This window comes from Corvus cornix, chromosome 1A (assembly GCF_000738735.6).
Source record: "Corvus cornix cornix isolate S_Up_H32 chromosome 1A, ASM73873v5, whole genome shotgun sequence".
Classification (NCBI taxonomy): Eukaryota; Metazoa; Chordata; class Aves; order Passeriformes; family Corvidae; genus Corvus; species Corvus cornix.
In genome coordinates, this window is record NC_047057.1 from 3,553,522 (window position 1) to 3,573,483 (window position 19,962).

General features: G+C 45.2%; 1 protein-coding gene across 2 annotated transcripts in view; it reads right to left on the reverse strand.

Moving 5' to 3' along the window:
* ITIH5 (inter-alpha-trypsin inhibitor heavy chain 5) overlaps window positions 1-19,962 on the reverse strand; it is a 43,888-nt gene that overhangs the window by 5,867 nt on the left and 18,059 nt on the right. For both annotated transcript variants that reach the window (XM_010407813.4, XM_019290893.3), the window contains exons 8-11: window positions 7,114-7,285; window positions 4,280-4,589; window positions 1,058-1,611; window positions 638-688 (exon numbers count right to left, since the gene is read on the reverse strand). In XM_010407813.4, coding sequence (XP_010406115.4) covers window positions 638-688; window positions 1,058-1,611; window positions 4,280-4,589; window positions 7,114-7,285 — 1,087 coding nt within the window. The remainder of the gene's footprint in view (window positions 1-637; window positions 689-1,057; window positions 1,612-4,279; window positions 4,590-7,113; window positions 7,286-19,962) is intronic.

Genomic DNA, 19,962 nt, shown 5'->3' on the forward strand with positions numbered 1-19,962 from the left:
ATGGGTGCACCTCACACTGACCCCTCCTGGCCCTCGGTATCAGATTGGAGCAGTCAACAGCAGCTGTTGATCCCACAATCCTAATTTTTCAACAATCCTTGACCTATCATCAACTATCAGACATCTGCCATTATTAAGGCAAGCCAAAAATCCTAGTTTCTAAGGTAAAATTGACCCTATCAAGAGAAATTCAAGTCCGAAATCTTGATGTAGACTTATTCTTCAGTGTTTAATATTTGAAAAGTTAAGTAGAGGTGCAGGAAAATTGTAAAATACTATACAGAATTTTCTCTTTTTCCCATCTTCAACGACATTTTTATGTTTCAGCATTATTACTTTATAAAAGGTTTTTTGACTAATACAGAGAGAATGTGTTTCTGTTCTCCCCTAACCTACAGAAATCTCACATATGAGGATCAAGTGTTATAGATCATCTGCCTTGCTCACAACTCCTTCTCATTACTCATCCTCTCTGTATTTCGGTTTTGTTTTCATTTTCCTCCCTACTCTGTAGGTCTAACAAACAGAATTTTGGCTGGTCACTGGGATGGTTATGCCACGGTGATATGCATCTGAGGTTTCCATAAATCAGCCACTATTATTTTGCATTATTAAAGGCATGAAAACAGGCACTGACCTGAAGTTTTGGAGATTTTAATTCTCTGTTTGTCGTGCTCCCTGCGTATACCTAGAAGTGGGGAAGGAAGGCTGTTACAATTACTAATGGAGCAGCAGGAAGAGACATATTATAATAATGTTCCCCAAATATTATTCAGAGAGATTATGGGATATATTCCTGCAGCCACTTTAAACTTCATGTAGAACACCAGTTTTTCCCCAGTGGTTCCTGCAGAGTAGTAAGTGCTTCAAGGGGGTGAGTGAGGGGCCTAAAAGGCTTTCTTAGGGTTACCCAGCCCACAATTAGCAAAATTGGTATGAAAATCTCATCTTTACCCTTCAGTTCATTGTCTAACTCACCCCCGTGCCAAAGCCAGCCATGAGACATTGCCCATGCAAGAATATTTCTTACCAGAACAAGGTTATTCTTCTCTCATACCTGGTGGGGCCTTGTGCCCCTGCAGGCTCTGCACCTTTTCCCCAATGCCATCAGTAGAAGGGCTGATAAACTCCTCCTGAGGTGGCTCTGAGTGGAGTCCAGCCTCTTTCATCTTCAGAACAGTGAAGGGGGTAACAAAATTGTAAGCCAGGGCCATTGACTTGGCTTTCTCCATCAAATTGTCCTTTTCCTGCCTGTCATCACTCTTCAGCCGAGAATTGAGCAACTCCTTGATGGTGAGGTAACTCCATGCCCTCTCAATGTAATTATTATCCCCTTTGCCATCCTCCAGGCCGGGGACGCCTCTGATGTCATTCCTGCTCGGCAGGTCAATAGCCACATCTGTTTTGAGGAGGATGTACTTCTTGGAATTGCTGGCAGTCACCTCCACGTGGAGTTTATCCGAGGTGCGGTTGATGAGTTTGCCGGCTATGATAATTTCAGAGCCATTGAAATAGTTGGGGAAGAAGTTCTGGGTGACCTGCTCCACATCTTCTTCAGGGTAATCAATGCGGATGTCGGAGAGAAGGGGTGTCCCTATTTCATCATAGAACCTTAAACAAGACACATTTCTCACTGTTAGCACTGTGTGAACACACTCTTCCACTTGTACATGGGCAAGGACACAGTCAGGTTATCTAAAAGGGCTCCTAATCATTCAAGCAGCAGTTTGAGCCATCAGGAACCAACTTTAACTACCCCATCCACTCTAACTGGGCCCAGAGAATCAGGGTGGGGGTGTTTCTGCCCTTAGAGCTTTTCAAAACCTGAGTGGACAAAGCCTTGAGAAACCTCACCTAAACTTGAAATTAGCTCTTTTCAGAGCAGGAGGTTGAAATACAGGATCTCCAGAGGTCCCTGTAAACCAAAATTATTCTCTGCCTCATTTTAGTGCTCGCTGTTCCTTAGGCATCTAAACAGTCTCTTAGGTATGTCCAGAACCATCCCAGCATGGCCTGGCAGTCCCCTCCCTTCCACTATGATTCCAGATCTCTGCAAGGAGATATTTGTGATCACTTAAGTGTTTACATTAAAAGTAAATTCTTGGCTTCCAAGGTTCACAGAAAGCAGCCCAGTTACTAAAAGATGTACTTGGACAAGACGGTGTTAATCACAGGTTTCTAGTGGTATTACACATGGTATCCCAGAGCCAGAAGCTGTAAGGCCAAAATGCTAGGTCCCTCAAAGCCAAAGAGAATCCAAACCAAACCTTCTGAATCTCTGGAAGGCCCCTAGATTGGGTTGGTCAGTGTAGGACAGGCAGGAATACAGTTTTCTGAGGGCCAACAGAGAAAGAAAATCAAGAAGGAATCTCACCATGACCCCCATAAAAAGGACATTTCCAAGGAATGGAGGAATTCTAGCTACTCTATACAGGGAGCCTGGCACAAGAGAGCTCACTACCTCGTGGCTGATTTTCTGTTGGAGCAATGCATTGCTTCCATGGAATCAGGGAGGTTAACCCTTAAAATGCCTTGTTAACGTGACCAGCCACACTTGTGAGAACACTCACTCTGGACAGCCCAGAAAACCTTCACAAGGCTCAAGGCCCAAGTTTACAGTGCTGTGTTTTCCCTACAACAATGTGCTTTTGAAGGTTCCTCCCAAGCTGCTCCAAGAATCCCATATTTCCCATTTAAATGCCAAACTGCTCATCTCTTGGCAAGTCATTTGAGTTTAATTTGGTAAATAAACAAAGAATTGGCCTCAGCCCTTTTTTTAGTTCAAGCTGCATTTATTTGACACATCTGGTTAAACAGATTGTCTGGAAGCTAAAGTCACCCTTTCTGCTTTATTCTCTCTCCAAGGGAAGCCAAAGCCTGAATTGGTTGACTTTCTTTTAAAGTCTGTCTGAGCACTCAGTGTCCTTCATGCAGAGACCTCACCAGATTTAAGAATGTGACTGAATTAAACTTGAGAACTCTCTGTAAATTAACTTCTGAGTTGTAACAAATGGTGGAGATATACAACCTCTCTTACAGTACAATTCAAGGAAGTGCCTGTATAAAAATACAACCCACTGAGCACAAAAAAAAAATCACATTGGCACCCATTTGGGTTTTCCCTCCAACCGAGGTTTGAATCGGCCTCCAGCAGTGATTGTGCTTTTCTGTATAATTTTGGCACCAGATGCCAAATGGGTTTGCCATGACTGAGCTTGATAAACAGTGAGCTGTTCATCACAGAGAGGCGTTTGAACAAGTACTTGCAGCACTGGGCTCCCGTAGCCCAATCAATCAGAACAACCTCTATTTGCCAGGGAATTCCACTTACTCTCCAAAATACATGTCCTGAGGAGGAAATGACATGGGAGGAGTGACAGATGGATCTACAGAATCTGGTTTAGAAGGAATTCTTGTCCACACATAACCACCACAGAAGGCAAAGCTCTGGTGGAAAGTGCTTGGATTCATTGCTCCAGGGGCACGAGCCAGGAGAGAGGTCAGTACTTAGTAACTGTCTCTTTTCAGCTTTTGTGGTTAAAAAACTAACATTTTGGGAGTGAAAGCCAAACATTTTTATTTCGAAATACTGACACATTGCCAGACATTTTGGTCAGAGCTGTGGTCATGTATCTTTCTGCTGTTCCTTACCAGAGTCTCCCCTTGGACTACAGCTCCCTGATCACCAAAGAGGAACATAATCTCTGGTCCTACTGAAGGATGAGGATTGCAGGAAACTTGTGAGGAGTTTGGGTCACAAAGAATGAGGGAATTAAGTGACTATACAGTTATCCTAGGAATGATCTTTGTGTGGTTTTCAAAGTCAAATATTTTGGAGTTTGGGCAAAGGGTTGTCATTTTCAAAAAATAAAGAAATAATTTTATGTTCCAAATTGGAATCTTCATTCCTGATCCCCTCCATGGTGTTTATGTTGTTGATTTGTTGTATGAAATGCATCCTCTCTCCCCACCATTTACCTGTGAGGAATTGGGACCTGTGCCCCCCACGCTCTGGGTTTACATGTCCAAAACAACAATCTGAATTAGGGAAACAAATGCCTTGTTCTGAGGGGCTGGGAAGCTCCAGTGCAATGCAGGGGGTCTGCTAAGAAGAAGAAAATTTCTGGGAAGCCATTCAGAGTATCTGATCATACTCTGCCTCTCCCAGCCAGAGTTGAGCCTCAGGGAAACTCCAATGTCTTGCCGTGTCTCTTTGAAGGATTTTCCATCCCAAAATGCTTCCCCAGAGAACCCAAAGAACAGGAAAAGCAGAACAAACCCTTTGAGGTGGCTGGCTGCATCCTCATCCTCCTGGAAAAGCCTCGTCATGCCACAGTTCTCCAGTGCCATCCTCTCCAGCAGCTTGTGATCCACATCATTGCCAATGCCGATGGTGAAGAGGCAGAATTTATCCCGGATGGCATCCTTGGTGTTGCTGAGGATTTTGGATGACTGTGTTTCCCCAACAGTTGGCCTCCCATCCGTGAGGAAGATGATCAGGGACACACTCCTGGCATCAATGTCATTCTGAGCAATGTAATCATTCAGCAGCTTTGCCCCAGTCTGGAGAGCCCCGTTAATATTAGTCCCTGGGAAGGTACCAGAATAATTAGAGCTCATTTCCCCTTCTAAGAGTGGTGTGAATAATTTCCCTGAGCTCCCTTTATTGAGGTGACAGCTTCTCTGGACATCAGGATGTCCCTTTCTCCACATGAAATTGCTCTAGCCCTTTAATTCAGTTCAGCTCTGTTACTCAGCACCAGATTGGCATAGCTGTTTATGGTCTTATGAATTGAATTATGAATTTCTGTTTATCATGTGAAATTGCTGTTGAATGTCTCAATGTACAACAATCAGCCATCAGCCTGGCAAACAGAGTTATACCATGTCTGGCTGGTACCAAAAAAAAAAAAACGGTTAAACTTAATTACGGGACTCTCCCAGATGGTATCTGAACTAGGAAAAGTTCTGCTCATTTTTTCTGAAGGGCACAGCATATGGAGTTAGGAAAAAAGCCTTCAAATGGGAAAACGAGTGGTTGGGTTTGTTCTTCACACCCCAGGGGGATACAAAGTTTAAAGGAAAGAGTTTGGTTAGCTGAGGAGTGTGTTTGCACAAAACAACTGGCTGGTGAAGAACAGAACTGCCTGAAGTGGGGTGGGAGGGAGAAAACAAAGTGAATGAGGGAACAGATGTACATTAGAATAGCCATGAAAAGGATCCAAGCCCACTGTGTGTTAAAAAAAAATAAAATAAAAAAGGGAAAACAGGAAAATGAGTACAAGTATTCCCTTTCTCCCTGTATTTCTAGTCAAAGCACAGAGGGGTTGGCTGTGGGACCTCTGCAAAATCAGCACATCTGGGCTAAAAACAGCTCTTAGAAAACAAAGCAGGTGAAATGAGTTAAGAGCCATACACAGCTGACTCCTGGGGGTCCGGAAAGGGAGATCTAGGAAGGTTATCAACAGGATGTGATAGAAGGTCTGACCATGCAGCACATACCTAGACACTCAGTGTGCACAGCTCCAGTGACTGCAGCAAGACAAGGAACAGAAAAGCAGCAAAGACTTCTGAAAAGTCCAAAAATCCTGACTCTGTCTTTTGCAAAATGATTTTCAACCAAAAAACCTGCACCTAAGCACCCTAACAATCTCTCAGTCTCCAGGCAGACTCAAAATTTCAGAACTTTTTCCTCAGAAAGAGGAGAAAACCATTCTATGTAGCAGTGTGTGTAATTTTAAACTCAGTCATATCACAGCACTACCAAGCACTGAAAAATGCCTTTTGCCACATGCTCAGGTATTTAGCAGCAGGATTTTTCTCCCGTTTCTTTGGTGTGAAAGTACAACACAGGAGTGTAACCACACCGTGTTCTTTGTGTGTGTTCATGTTCACTGGAAGATACTCAAGGAATAGCACCTTTATAGGGAAAACACAGTTAGCCAAAGCTGAAGTACCTGTGGTGGAGAATCACTGCACCTTCCTGTTGAACCACAGTCAATCATTTCCTTTTACTTTTGTTCTCTGGCAGGTTCATGGGCAAACCCAGCTGGCTCCTGCACAGCTCTCTTGGCACTTCAGGAGTAAAAGGCTTTGTTCTCTGAGTTTAGTCCCACTATTGCTAATTGTTTAACTGGGCAGGTCCCTTGACCACTTCCTGAACAATTCCTCTCACCACACAAACAGCACAGCCAACCATCCTGTTTGCCGTGTTTTTCCATCAGAGGGTTTCCTCTGCTAGTCACTGCTCAGGGGCAGCCATGGGAAGGCCCTACCTGACCTTCGAGCAGCTGTGATTACTTCCACAGGGAAGGATTTGAACAGGTCATTTTGCAGCTCTCTGGGCACAGCTGCTGGAATATGTTTGATTACAAACCTCACCATAGTTGGGGATTTTTTATACTACTGTCCATAGCCTCACAGGAGACCTGTGAATCAAATTAAAAATCATGCCTGCACTCTGCCACTGGTCTGGGGTCTTCTCCTCTGCCCTCTTCCCTCCTGGCAACAAAGCACAAGCAAAAAGGGCTGAGAAATTCTTAAATACCATTTTGGTTACTCTTTGGTAGAGACAAGAAGACAGTACTAGGTGAGAAGCCCCTGCAGAAGGCAATCCCACATCCCACAGTGGATGTTCCATCTCTGGGGTTTCCAGCCCAGACAAAATCATGTGCCTGCTTGCACAGAGCCTTTCAAAAACTGCACAATACTGGTCCTGTGTGTCCTTCTCCAGGGTATGGTTTCATCTGTGTCCTTAAGAAATAACCTTGGAAGCTTTCCCACTCCTAGGGTGTCACCAGATAAACAAGAGAATGAAATCAAACTGGGTTTAATAAGTATATAGAATCATAGAGTAATTTTGGTTGGAGGGAATATTTAAAGGCCATCTAGTCCAAACCCCCTGCAATGGGCAGGATCTGAGGAAACCTTCCCATCACGTATGTTAATAAAGACCACATAACCCTGAGTGGAGATGAAGGAATCCCCTTGTCCCATGACCTAAATCCCCGTGTCTTTTCATTGCTACATGCTCCAGGACCACATTCACCACTCTCTGTCCTGTTGTAGTCAACTGGGTAACACAATTAATCCCATCTATATCTCTGGTCATACCTCCAGTAGGTGACATGTTATGGATGTACTTTTTGGCATCCCTGATGTTATTTGGAGTAACTGGCACCAGCCGGTCCTGCTGCCAGACCTTTATTCGGTTGGAAAAGCCGATGATATTGAAGTGATCTTCAGGCCTTAGGTCCTGGAGAATTGTGAAGAGAGCTTCTTTGGTCTAGAAAGAGAACAAAAAGGAGACCAGTAGACACAGCTGTCAGTGTTCTAGTGGGTAAGAGTTTAATTTTAAGATGTTCACTGATCTATTAGATATTTCTACACTACCAGTTTGGCTGAGGAAGAAAATTGGGGTGTCCATCCCTGTCCTAAGGCCTGATCTCTGTGGTGCCAGGGGTGGGCAAATATGAGATGAAAAACAACTCTTGCCAAAAAGGGCTTGTGAGGCACGTCTAGACCTAACTAAGCTTAAAAATCAGGCATCACAATTAGGATAAAAGCTCCCAGTGACTGGCAGAACCATGCTCTGAATCAAGGGACAGTGAATTATGACTAATAACAAAAACCTCATAGAGTTTGTCTAATGCCCTCTAGACTTGCAGTAAGCTGCAAGTGGCATATATTTAAAATAGGTTACTTCTAAGTTAAAAAAACCTCTAAACATGTCAAAGGATGCACATTCTCTGTTCATAATTAGGATGCTATTTGCTATATATATACTCTAATGAATAGTTTCAGCAATTAATAAATGTTTAGGTTAATATATTCAATTAATTAGATATAAAAAGAAGTCCTGACTAGTCAATGCAGATTCTACCTGCCAGTCAGTTTTGTTCCAGGCATGTTGTTTTTCACCAGTATGCCAACTGTTCATCATCCTGTGTAAATACAGGCAACAGAATGAGGAAAGCTGGTCACAAGAAGAGTTCTTAGCAAAAGAGGTCAAGGATCCTGGGTTCTGGGAAAGCCAGACCACTGAGAAAAAGGCAAGAGGAGGACTGCAGAGGTGTCCAGTTCCCCCCAGTGTGACCAGCTTGGATTTAGCAGCCATGCAGCTGCGTTCACATGGAGACAGACTTCAGTTGAGTAAGACTCAGAGAAGTTGTCCAAAAGCAGCCTCTGTCCGTGCAAACATACCCTATATTTGGATGCAAAACACACAGGACGACTATGAGGCAATATCTAAGTAGAGGGATCAGCAGAGTCTCAGCTCAGCCCCTTTTTGGCCACCATTAAGCCTTCCAAATTCCAAGGAAAGCTATGCAGGAAATAATATGGGTGGCTCATCAGCACCTAAAGGTTTCTCTGCTGCCTGTCAGGAAAATATGCAAAGGGCTTCTCCAGGAAAAATATAGAAGTAATCAGCAGTGCTGGAAAGCAGTTGAGCCTGGGCCTGATGTTGCTATGTAAAGACAGTTTGGAAAGGGGCTCAAAGGACTGATCAAGCTGTGTCATCAATATCCCCCTGGATTCTGCATGGAAGATGATGATGCAATGATGCAACTGCAAACAAATCTAATCCTCACAGCTGGTGCCTTGGCTCCCAGTCCACCTGAAATTAAGGGGAATATTTCCCGTAGCTTCAAACATTCTGGAGCTAGGTCTGGAGACTCTCCCTGCCTGTTTCTGTCCTGTGTACAAATCATTTTCCTCTGCAGGGATCTCAGGATTAATCCCTCCATTTTCTTAGCTGGAACATTCCTCCACGTCCCCCCATGTTTTACAGACAAGAATATTGAAGCAAATGCTGGTGGAAAAGACTCTTTCAAAGAGAAAGGGAGAACCCCACTAGGTTCACATCATGATGTGCACCGAACAAACCTCCACAAAGGTGAACTCCTGCCCCAAACATGGAGGCTCTCCTCAGTCTAGCAGTCCACAGAAACTGGCAAAGCTGGGCTAAGTATCAGCTGTTTGGAGAAGAAGAGAAGGTTTTACTCTCATCTCCTCTTTTACAACACCCTTTGTATTGTAAAAACGCTTCAGATAATACATGACATCACCCTTCAGAGCGACCCTCACTCAAAATCCCATTTTACAGAGAGGAAAACCAAGGCATAGGCTAGTTTAGTAATTATGCAAGGTCAGAAAGCAAGAGCTTCACAAAACTTGGGGTTTCCAGCTCTCAGTTCAGTCAGCCAAACCATCCTACACATGCGCAGGCAGCAATCACACAGCGGAGAAAAGGACTCTAGGATTTATTCCATGATAACAAGGTTGGCCCGAGTATTTGTCCTTCAAAAAATGGATCAAAGTAAGCAGAAAGTGAAAATGGAGAGCCTTCTATCCTGTGTGTGAGCAGGCCTCCATGCCAAGCTCTGCTGAAGGAAATTTGGGCTGGATGTTAAAGCAAGGAACGACGAGACCACAACAGCTCCCTATGTACAGCATCCTCCTTTGCTCCCACAAAGGAGACAGAGGTGCCTAGAGGCGATGATTTGAAGAAAAACTCCCCAAATCTCATTATCTATATTACAGCTCTGATTATAATTAACATTGCTTGACCTCTCCCATTACATCACCCCTCTTTTCAGTTCTTTTTTCAATTCTGTCAAACTGCACTTTTCTCAGAGGGATTTATTGGGCCCAAATAAGCTGTGCTGTTTCTGAGAACAAGGCAAGAGGAGAAATAATCTTGCTTTGGCCTACTTGCAGAGACTGCATCTCACCTCCCTTGCGCTCACAAATTCCTTTTGACATTCTTGCCTGTGTTCAGCCAAAAGAAAAGGAAAGGAAAAAGTAAAACCACACAGAGCAGAAGTAGCTTGGTGTACACAGCATCCAAGCTAGAATTGCAGAGGATCAGGAGGGAACTGGAGCAGACATTCCCAGGAAACCTAGCACTTCCCCACACCCTCATACAGGGGCCAAATGTGGGGCTGGGATCATCTCTCTCTCCCCTTCTTCCATTTCCTCTTTGCTTTTTGTCTCATTTTTGTCACTGCATGGCATTTGAGTCAGTTTTTCCCAGGAAAAAACTTCTGCCATATTTTAGTGGATATGCACTGACAGCCTGGATTCTGGCATCTGTATCCTGTGCTTGTCTCTGCAACTTAAATTAAAACCCTTTGAGTTTATGTAACATACACACAAACACATGTACAAGGGTGCGTGTGTGCACATGGTTTTGCTCCAAAGCAAACAGAGTGAGGGAGGCCATATGGTTCATTCTCCTGCAGCTTTTACCCCATCCACAGTAAAAATAAAGGGTGGGATTCAGCTTTGCCAACTCAGTCATCAGAAAGCTGGGCATCACATCTAATACTGCTCGAGGCAGAGGAAGCCACCTCCGCAGAGTAATCCATCCTGTCTGTTTTGGACAGGTTGTAGGATGGGCTGAGTCACTGTCTGGAAGTGCCTGTCTCCAGGCATTGCCATCAAGCAGAGAAGGTGGGACGCACCTCAAGAATTAATCTTGCTCCATCCTGAGCATTCTGATGCTTGCTGGAGCTAAAAGAAGCTGAATTTGCTCTCCACCTCACCCAGAGTGCTCTGAATTCCCCGTCTCTTCCTATTTCCATCTCTCTTCCCAGCTCATAAGGACTCCCAGGTATGTCCTAAAGACTGCAGTCCTCATGGGGTGCCAACAACATGTTTGCTACCAGCATTCTTCGCCCACTAATGGTTTATGAGAGAGACATGACTTCCCTCAGAGTGCTGGATATGATTCAGGAGCTGGCAGGCAAAACTAACTTTTAATAGAGAGAATATCTTGGTAAAAGTGCACTGCTTGAAATCCTGAAGGACTCGGCTATGACCAAGTGCAATTGGTATCCAGCTCTCTCCTCCTATCTCCACCAGACCCCAGGCAAGGCTTTGCAGAGCTCTTCTGGCTGCAGCTTCAGTCGGGATACAGCAGCATGTTTCTGCTTCTGGCCTTGTAAAGCCACAGCTGGAACTTCTCCTGACTTCAAGAAGCCAAGGGCTGTGGCTGCTGTAGGATTCCCAAACTGCTGTGCTGCCAATGGGGTCCTTGCACTTCCACTCCCACCTGGGCCCAGTGAGTCATTCCACTGAAACTCCTGCCAAAGAGGCAGAAAAGTAACCATTTCTTCCCTGCTGAGGGCCAGGTCATTCCTCCATGGCCATGCACATGACACTGGTTCATTTTGGAGATAAGCTGGACACGCTCACACTGAGGAAAAAGAGCTTGGGTGTCCAATGCCTCTGTGCCAAGTACTCTAAAGTGAAATACTTTTCCCAGCATGTTTGCCTGGGTGGATGCATTTGGAGCAAGGATTAAAGGAGAGGATGGCAGGAAGTAACAACACAGAACAGCTGAATAAAAATCCATTTTTACCATTTGGGAATGGTTTGTAGATGTAAGAGTAAAGCTTTAAATGAGGATTTAAAAGAAGATAACTTGGTGGGAGAAGATGCCTCCATTTCCCTCAAATTAGCACAGATGAAATTGAGCTGAGAGGTAGAGACTGAATTGCCACTGCATTTGAGATGAGGAATTGTGCTGAGGAATGAGCTGCCAACACAGCTGGAACCTTGGGACTGAAACATCCACCTCTAGGGCTACAAAATATCACCGCCAAACCTGGAGCAGTACAACCCTGGTCTACAGCTGGGGACAGGTGAGGTGACCGTGACTGCCAGGGAGTGACCAGAGTTTATGTCTGTGCTTCATGAATGATGAGAGAGGAGGGGAGCTCACACTGTCTAAATGATTGATGTGCAAACAGTGTCTGCTCAAGCCTACAAGGTCAGAGACAAGCCAGCTCCCAGCTGCCACTCTGGCCTTCCTTGTCACCTCCACACTGACACCTGGACATGCAACACAGCTGCTGCTCTTCTGGTTCTTGCTTGCTATGGGCCCTGAATCACAGACAAGGTGATTCAGAGCTGTACCACCCCCAGCAACAGCAGGAAGAGCAGAACTCCCTCAGCTACACTCGAGTTTGGCTGTGATTTGTCACCCTTGTACCCAGCCCTTGGAGTTAGCTCTGACAGACCTCATCTTGCTTAAACACTGGTGGGGCAAAGCATGGGAAGACAGATGCTCTTATGGAAAGCTGAGAGCCTTCAGCCCTTTTTTGGGTCAAAGATCTGCCTCAGAGACATCTGGGATGATGTCAGACCATCTGGGCACCTTTTAGGAGGAATCTGAGTCCTGGTGACATTTCTTTCACAGTCCCTTGTTTGTTTGGGGAGTGGGGCGAGGGTGAAGCCTGGCTACCCTGAGAGCTGTGCAGCTCAAAGGGACACAATATGTGGTTGTTAGAAGCTGTGGCACTGCCAGACATTGGCCCTGCTCGGCAGCAAGGGGAGAATTCAAACACCTCATTAAAATGCATATCCCAAGCCCACGTATTCACACTTTCCATCGCCTTAGGAGCACTTCTAAGTGTTTCATCCATCCGCCCTCGCAACAGCTGGGCAGCAGGACTTCATCACCAGTGACACAGCCCCTTCCAGCTCAGCCAGCACCAGGAAACTCCTTGGGCTCAGGATCAGCCAGTCTAGGGAACACTGCTAGCAGAGAGGAGAGCATTCCCAGCCACAGCCTTTGGAAAACAGGGCCCATTCTCTGAGAGATGCACAAGAACAGCCTGCAGAGAACAGACCTGGGGCCATCTGCATCCATGTGCTAAAAGATCCCACAACTAGAAGGCAAAATTTCAGCACCCTTTGTTCTTCCAGATCCCTTGTGAGAAATCAAATTCAACAGGAAAGGGGCTAAGGCACAAGATGTAAGCCCAGAAGGAATTAGGAACCCATAGCTCTATCCAGTAATGTGTCTGAGAGTGCAACAGTGCAGAGAAGGGCTCAGAAATGAGATCTCCTACAGCAAGGAGGAGAAAAGTACAAGTGAATATGTTATTTGGCAAAAGATTGCAAGGAACTACAGGAAGAACCAAAAGAGCTCCTTCCTCCACTTCAATATCCTCTGTGCTTTGGTTCTTCTCTTTCCCTTTCCAAACATGCAGAGACAGCTGATGAAAAGGTCCAGAGAGGGATTTTCCAAACAACAGCCGTAGCTCATCAATGTCCCCATGGTCTGTCAGAAGGATTAATACTGTGACTTAAGGAAAGGCTGGCATCAAAGTCACACCTGAAATGGTGCTACCATGGTCAGACAAGGTGCTGCCATAGATTTGGTTTGGGTCCAGAGCCAAGGGAAGGCAGTGGGGGTTATAGGGAGAGCCAAGGAACAGAGAGAGCAAAGGTTTGGGCAGTGTTGTTCCTGCTGAGGTTTGAAGCCACATCTTGTGAGTTTTTTCTCCTCCGTGTCCCAGTGTCCTTTCTGCCCACATAATGCTGGTCACATGTCACCTGCCAGCAACAGGGACTTCTGTACCAAAAACAGGGGTTAACCCAGAAGTGTATCCTTGGATTGTTTTGCCTTCCTGCATCCCACTTTCAGAGTGGACAACTGGCCCCTTCTTCCTCCACAGGGAATGTCCTGCAATTGAGGGACTGCAACTGCCCCTCTCCCTGTCAATGTATCTTTGTGCTTTCTTCCTGGCAGACAAGAATGGCGTAACCAGGGAAAACTCCTTCGCAATTCTGGACAACAAGCATTTTGTTCTATACTGACACAGGCCTGTGATGGGAGGGAATTTGAATGTAGAGCTCTGGACAATAAAGGTCTGTCTCCAGTCCATGGTCCTGTCTCCCCCTCCTGAACATCCCAGATCCCTTGCTGGTCACTTGAACATTGCTGACTCCCTATATGGCTTTAAAAAAAGCTGCTCTGTAGTTTCCCGGTCTGGAAAACAACCATCCTTTAGAACAAATGTTTGTTCCTATTGCCTTTTCTAAAAAAGATTTTCCGCTTAACATTGAGCAAAACACTTAGCTCCACATCCATCCAAGACAGGACTCAATTTTTGCTCAGTGGACGATAAAACTGTCTTCAAGGAGGTGATCAGTTGGGATAACTCACTTCTCTAGCACCCAGCAGCATGGTGAGGATAAATACATGAAAAACTAATCTGATGATCAAAAGTTGATCTGATTTCTCAGGAACTGGAGTTCCACGAACAGGGCAGAGCAGAGCAGATGCTCAGTCTTTGCAATCCCACTGCAGCACTGAGGATGTGAATAAATGCCAGTGCGAAGATTTAAGGAGGCAAGTTGTAATCAGCACCAGGCATCGTTACTGGAAGCCCTTATCCCAGTGCAGAATGGATTACAGTTGGAGCAGTAAACAATTCCGTACAGTAAATAAGGCAAAGGGAAAAGCTTAAGGGCTGCGCCACAGGGCTATACTGAAATAACCCTACTGGAAAAAATGGGGCTGCATGGGCACACAGCCAGACTGACACAGCAGTGTCTGAAGGCCACATTCTTGTCTTGTGCTTAGCTCATTTCAAAGTGGAATCATATCCCATAACATGCCCATCAGACAGTCAAACCCCCACCCTGTCAGCATGACAAAAAGTTTCCATGGAGTTAGCAGCAAAAAGGTCAGCACCAAGGGAAAAATGCCCCATGCCCTCAATGCAGAGCTTGACATCTCTCCCTCTACCCATCTTCAGAAGATGGAGTTCATCCCAGGGCACGAAGACTGTTCCAGTAACTGGGTACTGTCATTTTCTGTCACAGGGATCAGCCCCAACACAGTGCTGGAAGAGCTGACATGCCCAAGAGCTGTCCACAACACGTCCCCTCAATTTCAGCAATCATCAGCTGCTGTGTTACACAGCAGGAATTGAGCTGATACAGAAATCATTGTGCTCTTCATACTGATTATCCTCATCCTTCATCACGTAGCCACTCTCACAGACCAGGTGTCTCAGCAGCCTGAAGCCTAACAAGTTTGAAGCTTTCTAGCCCCTACTCAGAATATCCTATCCATGGGTGTAACCTGCTAGGAGAGATGTGCTGCTCCTCCCTTGAGGCTTCCCCATTTTCATTTCTTTTTACAGGACATGTGGTAGGGACTTTACAAGAAGATTCTAGTGATAGGACAAGAGGGAATGGCTTTAAACTAAAAGAGGAGAGATTTAGATTGGATATTGGGAAGAAATTATTCCCTGTGAGGGTGGTGAGGCCCTGGCACAGAGTACCCAGAGAAGCTGTGGCTGCCCCATCCCTGGAAGTGTTCAAGGCCAGCTTGGACAGGGCTTGGAGCACCCTGGAATAGTGGAAGGTGTCCCTGCCCATAGCAGGGGGTTGGAACTGGATGATCTTTAAGGTTGTTTCCAATCCACACCATTTTAGAATTCCGTGATCTCCTGTGAGTGTGGGATGGTGACAAAGGTTTGTTGGTTGAAGGAAAGACCCAGCACTTTTGCTCAGGGTTAGCATTAAGCAATGCAAGAGTACTAAATAGTTCCTTTAAAAAGCAAACTTGCCAGTTTTCCCACCTAAGAGTCTGCCACAGGGCCCTCACAGTCCTCCAACACCTGCCCCACATCCAATTTTCACCATTTCCAAACCCTCTCTGCATCTCCAGCTCCAGGATCCCCACTCCCTCCTGCACATCTCTGCCTCCAGCCCTTCCCCTGCCCACTTCCATCCTAAGCCACTGCCTCAGGCACAAGAAGAAGCCAATTCTTTGCCCAAAACTCTGCAGAGAAGAGAGCAGATGTTTTTGAGAAAATTATGTCACTGATCAGGGATGAATATCCAAGCAAAAGCTCTTTCCTCATGACATAGCATCATATCCCTCATTCCTAAGGGATCTCAAATTACATCATGTGGACCTCAGAGCTGCCTGTGAAGACTGTTTGATGACAATAATATAACATGGAAGATCTCACTCCAGCAGGATTCCACGTGAGATGCTACAAGCACTTCTGAGCTTCAGCTGCTCTCCACAGCCAGAAACAAATGGTCCCAGTTGAGTAATGTGTAGGACACACCCTGATTTAGGGTGAAGGGGTATCTACTCAGAAATAGCAGTGTTGCTGCAAACAGTGCTAATCTAATAACTTCAGTCTTGGCAAAGATCTGGTGTCTTTTAGACTTGGGGGATCTTTGTACAGCCATAAGTCCAGACATGCGTTTGCCAGCTAAAGAGACAAGACTTTGCAAAGAGACAAGCACAGGCAAAGAAAATAACCTATCTAAATTCACATAACAGATCCATGATGAAAACACATAGAAGCCAGGTCTGGCTTCCAGGTGTTACTCCAGCAGCTGGAAAAAAATCCTTAATTCCAGCTTGGACAGGACTACTAAAGAAAGCTCTTTCATTTCACTGACTTTTATGCATTCGCCAGAGCCTTGAGGATACCAAGAGGCTTTAATGGCTCTGCTCAGCCCCAGCTGGGGCCTGCACCCACTCTCCTGCCCAATTAAGCTCCAGCCTGGGCCCTCAGTCCCAGTCTCAGACCAAGAGCTGTGCTGTCTGTAACTCTGGTATAGCTGTGCCTGGCCATAAACATCAATGACCCCAATCCATGAACTGACTTCCATGGACTGATTTAGCCACTTCCATTTCACTACAGACTTGTCTGGTGGTCACTGGGCTGTGTCTGGCACATCAGCAGCACCAGTTTTAAGTTCATCCTTTGATGAACTCAATGATGGTCCAATTGAAACCTGTGGGAGAGCTCTCAGTGTCTTCATGGGTTTTCAGTTCAAGCCTCAGCAGCATTTCCATGCCAAACTCTGCCTTACCTTTGCATCCTATTTACTCTGAACCCAGTTAAAGGACTTGCACTTTATAGTTGGCCTGGGATCCTCCTGGGAAATTTTGCCTCCGCTTCTACTGCCTCAGCATGAAGCAAAATTGGCTGTTAGTCTTAAGACCAGAAGCAGATGCTCCCTGCCCTGGATACCTGAGAGCATCTTGCTCTGAAGGTTACTTGTTTCTCTGTCATTACTTAATTGCTTTAGGGTTAGGCAGATTATTTTTCTGCATGACAAGCACTTGCATTTCTCTTGGAAGAGAAATTTTATTTTTATTTTCTTAGAGCAAATAAATTCTACATGGATCTGATGTCTTATTTGTTGTAATAGTTCTTACATCCCATATTCACACCTCCAGAGAGGACTGAGATAACTCTGCTGTGTTGTATTCCTGAGTAGGAGGCAGCTGCATGGAGTTGTTAGTGCTGCAGACTGCTCTTCTGCGTTCTCTCAGGCTGTTTCTTTCCAACAGAAATGGAAAACCTGACAAAACTTTCCTCACCCCAGTAGCTTTGAACTCTCTAAAGGCTGTAATTAGAATTTGCATTTTTTTCCAAAGTTCCCTGGTGATTTAAGGTTGTTCTCCTGGGTAGCAGCCATTATTTGGACTAACAGTCAACAGGCTCACATCCAGTTCTGCAGCAACCAGCAGAAGTCAGAGGAGTTTGGAAGGAGAATATTGAGTGTTCAGGTGCTTGTCTGCTCTTTCACCACCCTGAAACTCCTCAGGGGGGTCTGCGCTGAGGCACAGAGGTTGAGGGGCTGGGCTCATAGGGCTCTCAGATGGGCTCCAGCAGTGTCGGTGACTCAAGGGTACCAACAGTGTCCCTTGGACAAATAAATGAAGCCCTTGCAAATCCCCAGCAGGTCCCAGTTTCAGCTGGGTTCCTCCTAGAGCAATTAACCTCAGAGAAAATTACAGTCTGGCACACCACCCTTGACAAGTTGCCAGGCTTGCGGTGAAGCCAAATGCTTAACTGAGTGTGTGGCATTTATTGCCTGTGGGAAAGGTAAGGTGAAATGAATCTGTGGTTGAAACAACTGTATTTTACTATATATCTTCAAAATACCTGCAAATTCAGTCTCCTGTGGGTATATTGACAGCTTGGAACGTGCTCGTTCTATAACATGGGTCCTTTTTCATCATGTTTAGTGAAGCTGGGTGCAATCGTGGTAATCACAAGGTGGTGAACCTATAACTGGCCCCTCTTTCTCCTGGTTATACCAATGTAAAACTGCTATATCCCCTTCTACCTAGCCAGAGGTACCATAAAATCAGCAGGGCAGACTGCTCAAAGGGCAAATCATTTTGCTTCCCAGTAAACCCTGAAGATACAACCTGTTCCCCAGGCTCTCCTGGCTGTTAAAAGCAACTATTCCACACAGAACTTGCTGTCTCTTTGCAAATGAAGGAACAAAGTTCATGGGGATTTTCCTTGCCAGTGGGACAGCAGTAATGATGTGCAAAGCCTAGAACATGTGAATATTTTTCTCATCGTGCTCAAGAATTTTCTATTCCTGAACTTTATCTCCTTGCCAGTGCTAAGAGGAGACTGTAGCAAAGGCTCAGACTCTCAGTGGAGTTTGACTGCTGCAACACATCCAAGTCTGCTGGCATCACCAGAGCTCAGAGGCTGTGAAAACTGAGGAGAAATACCTTCCCCTCAAAGCTAATACATCCCTTAGTGATGTGAGGGGAATGTTTCAAGGGTCTTAATCACAAAACCAAAGAACTGTTAAGGCTGGAAAAGACCTCTAAGATCATCAAGTCCAATTATTAACCCAGCACGACTGTGTTCACCACTAAACCGTGTACCCAAATGCCACATCCACATGGTTTTTCAACATCTCCAATTATTTTATTCAAGCTGATCAACCAGTCTCACTGTATGTGTTTATAACTGGACATTTGTTGCTTCAAAGACTCAGGAAAAAAGGGATGGCACAAACAGGTTAAAATTCATGTCAGAAATGGAAAACGTTGGGAGCGGAAAAGATAAATGACTCACAATTGGGTTATGGGAACTGCAGGATACATGAAATCCTGACCCTACTTGAGTCACTTTGCCATTTACTTCATGAAGGCAGGTGACTGCAGAGTGCAAAATCTCCTCCAGTTACTGTAGAAAAAGGTGCACAGCTGATGTTTCCCATCCCTGCTTATACAGTCCTAAAGTCGTTTGCCATAGTCACTGCAGCTGACCCACAAGAGCGCTCTTTACAATTGCTGGCTGTATTTTTAGCTGACCTTGCATGTGACTCAGTAGAGAGAAATGAGGAAAGACAGTCCCATGGGATTTCCCAGCTCTCTACACACCACCATGGACCACCACAGCTGTGAGAGTCCAAGAGAAAAGAAAAAAAGGAGACATTTCCTCTGCTCAGATGTATCCTGCCACCAGGGAATCTGTCTGTAATTTAATAAACATCTTAGTAGCATCAACAACTGGGTAAAAAGGACACTGAGCAGACATGGCGGTAACTGATCATTCTTTCCTAGAGAACCAAGAGAGGTTTATTTTTCAGACAATCCTAGATTTTGGTCTTTTCTTGATTAATCCATGTGGGGGTTTTATGATTCTGATCTTAACTCCATAAAGTTCTATTTTTTGGAGCATCTGGAATCAAAGGAAGATAAGTGCCTCCATCACATAGCACTCCTCCATAACGTAGCAGTGGTTCTCCACAAAAAGAATATACTGAGATAACAGGCAAAAAGTTGGGTACACCCTCAACAAAGGTTCTGGATAGACACTTCTCTCACTTCAAGCTCAGGAGGAACCTCTCCATAGATAATTTACCTGATATTCATGCATGTTTACCAGCAGGAACTGCCTAGGCTGTGAAGTATACCTTCAGGGGTTAATGGCAGTCTTGTTTCTAGTAGGTGTAATGAAAAGAAACTCTGACACACAGAAGGACAATAAAAGCTTTCATAGTGCAAGGTTAAGCTGCTGACTACTTGTGCAGCTCACAAGAACACCAAAGCCCTTTGGAGACTTAATCTCCCTGGTTCAGCACTTGGTCACTTCCAGCATGCAGAACTGGGGGCATTTGTGCCAGAACTGTTTGTTCTGAGAGGCAGGGTGGTCATATTTCAGCAGGAGGGTAACAGAAAGCCAAGAGCCAGGCCCTGTCCACAGGACTTTGTACAGAGTCACAGGCATCTTGATTTGAGACCTCATTCAGCAAAGGACTAGGAATGCTTGTTAATAACTCTCTTGATGAGAGAGTCATCTTCTTCCCCAGTCACTGGGGAAGATAATTAGGATCCATAGAATCCATATTCCATTTATATTTGAGGTG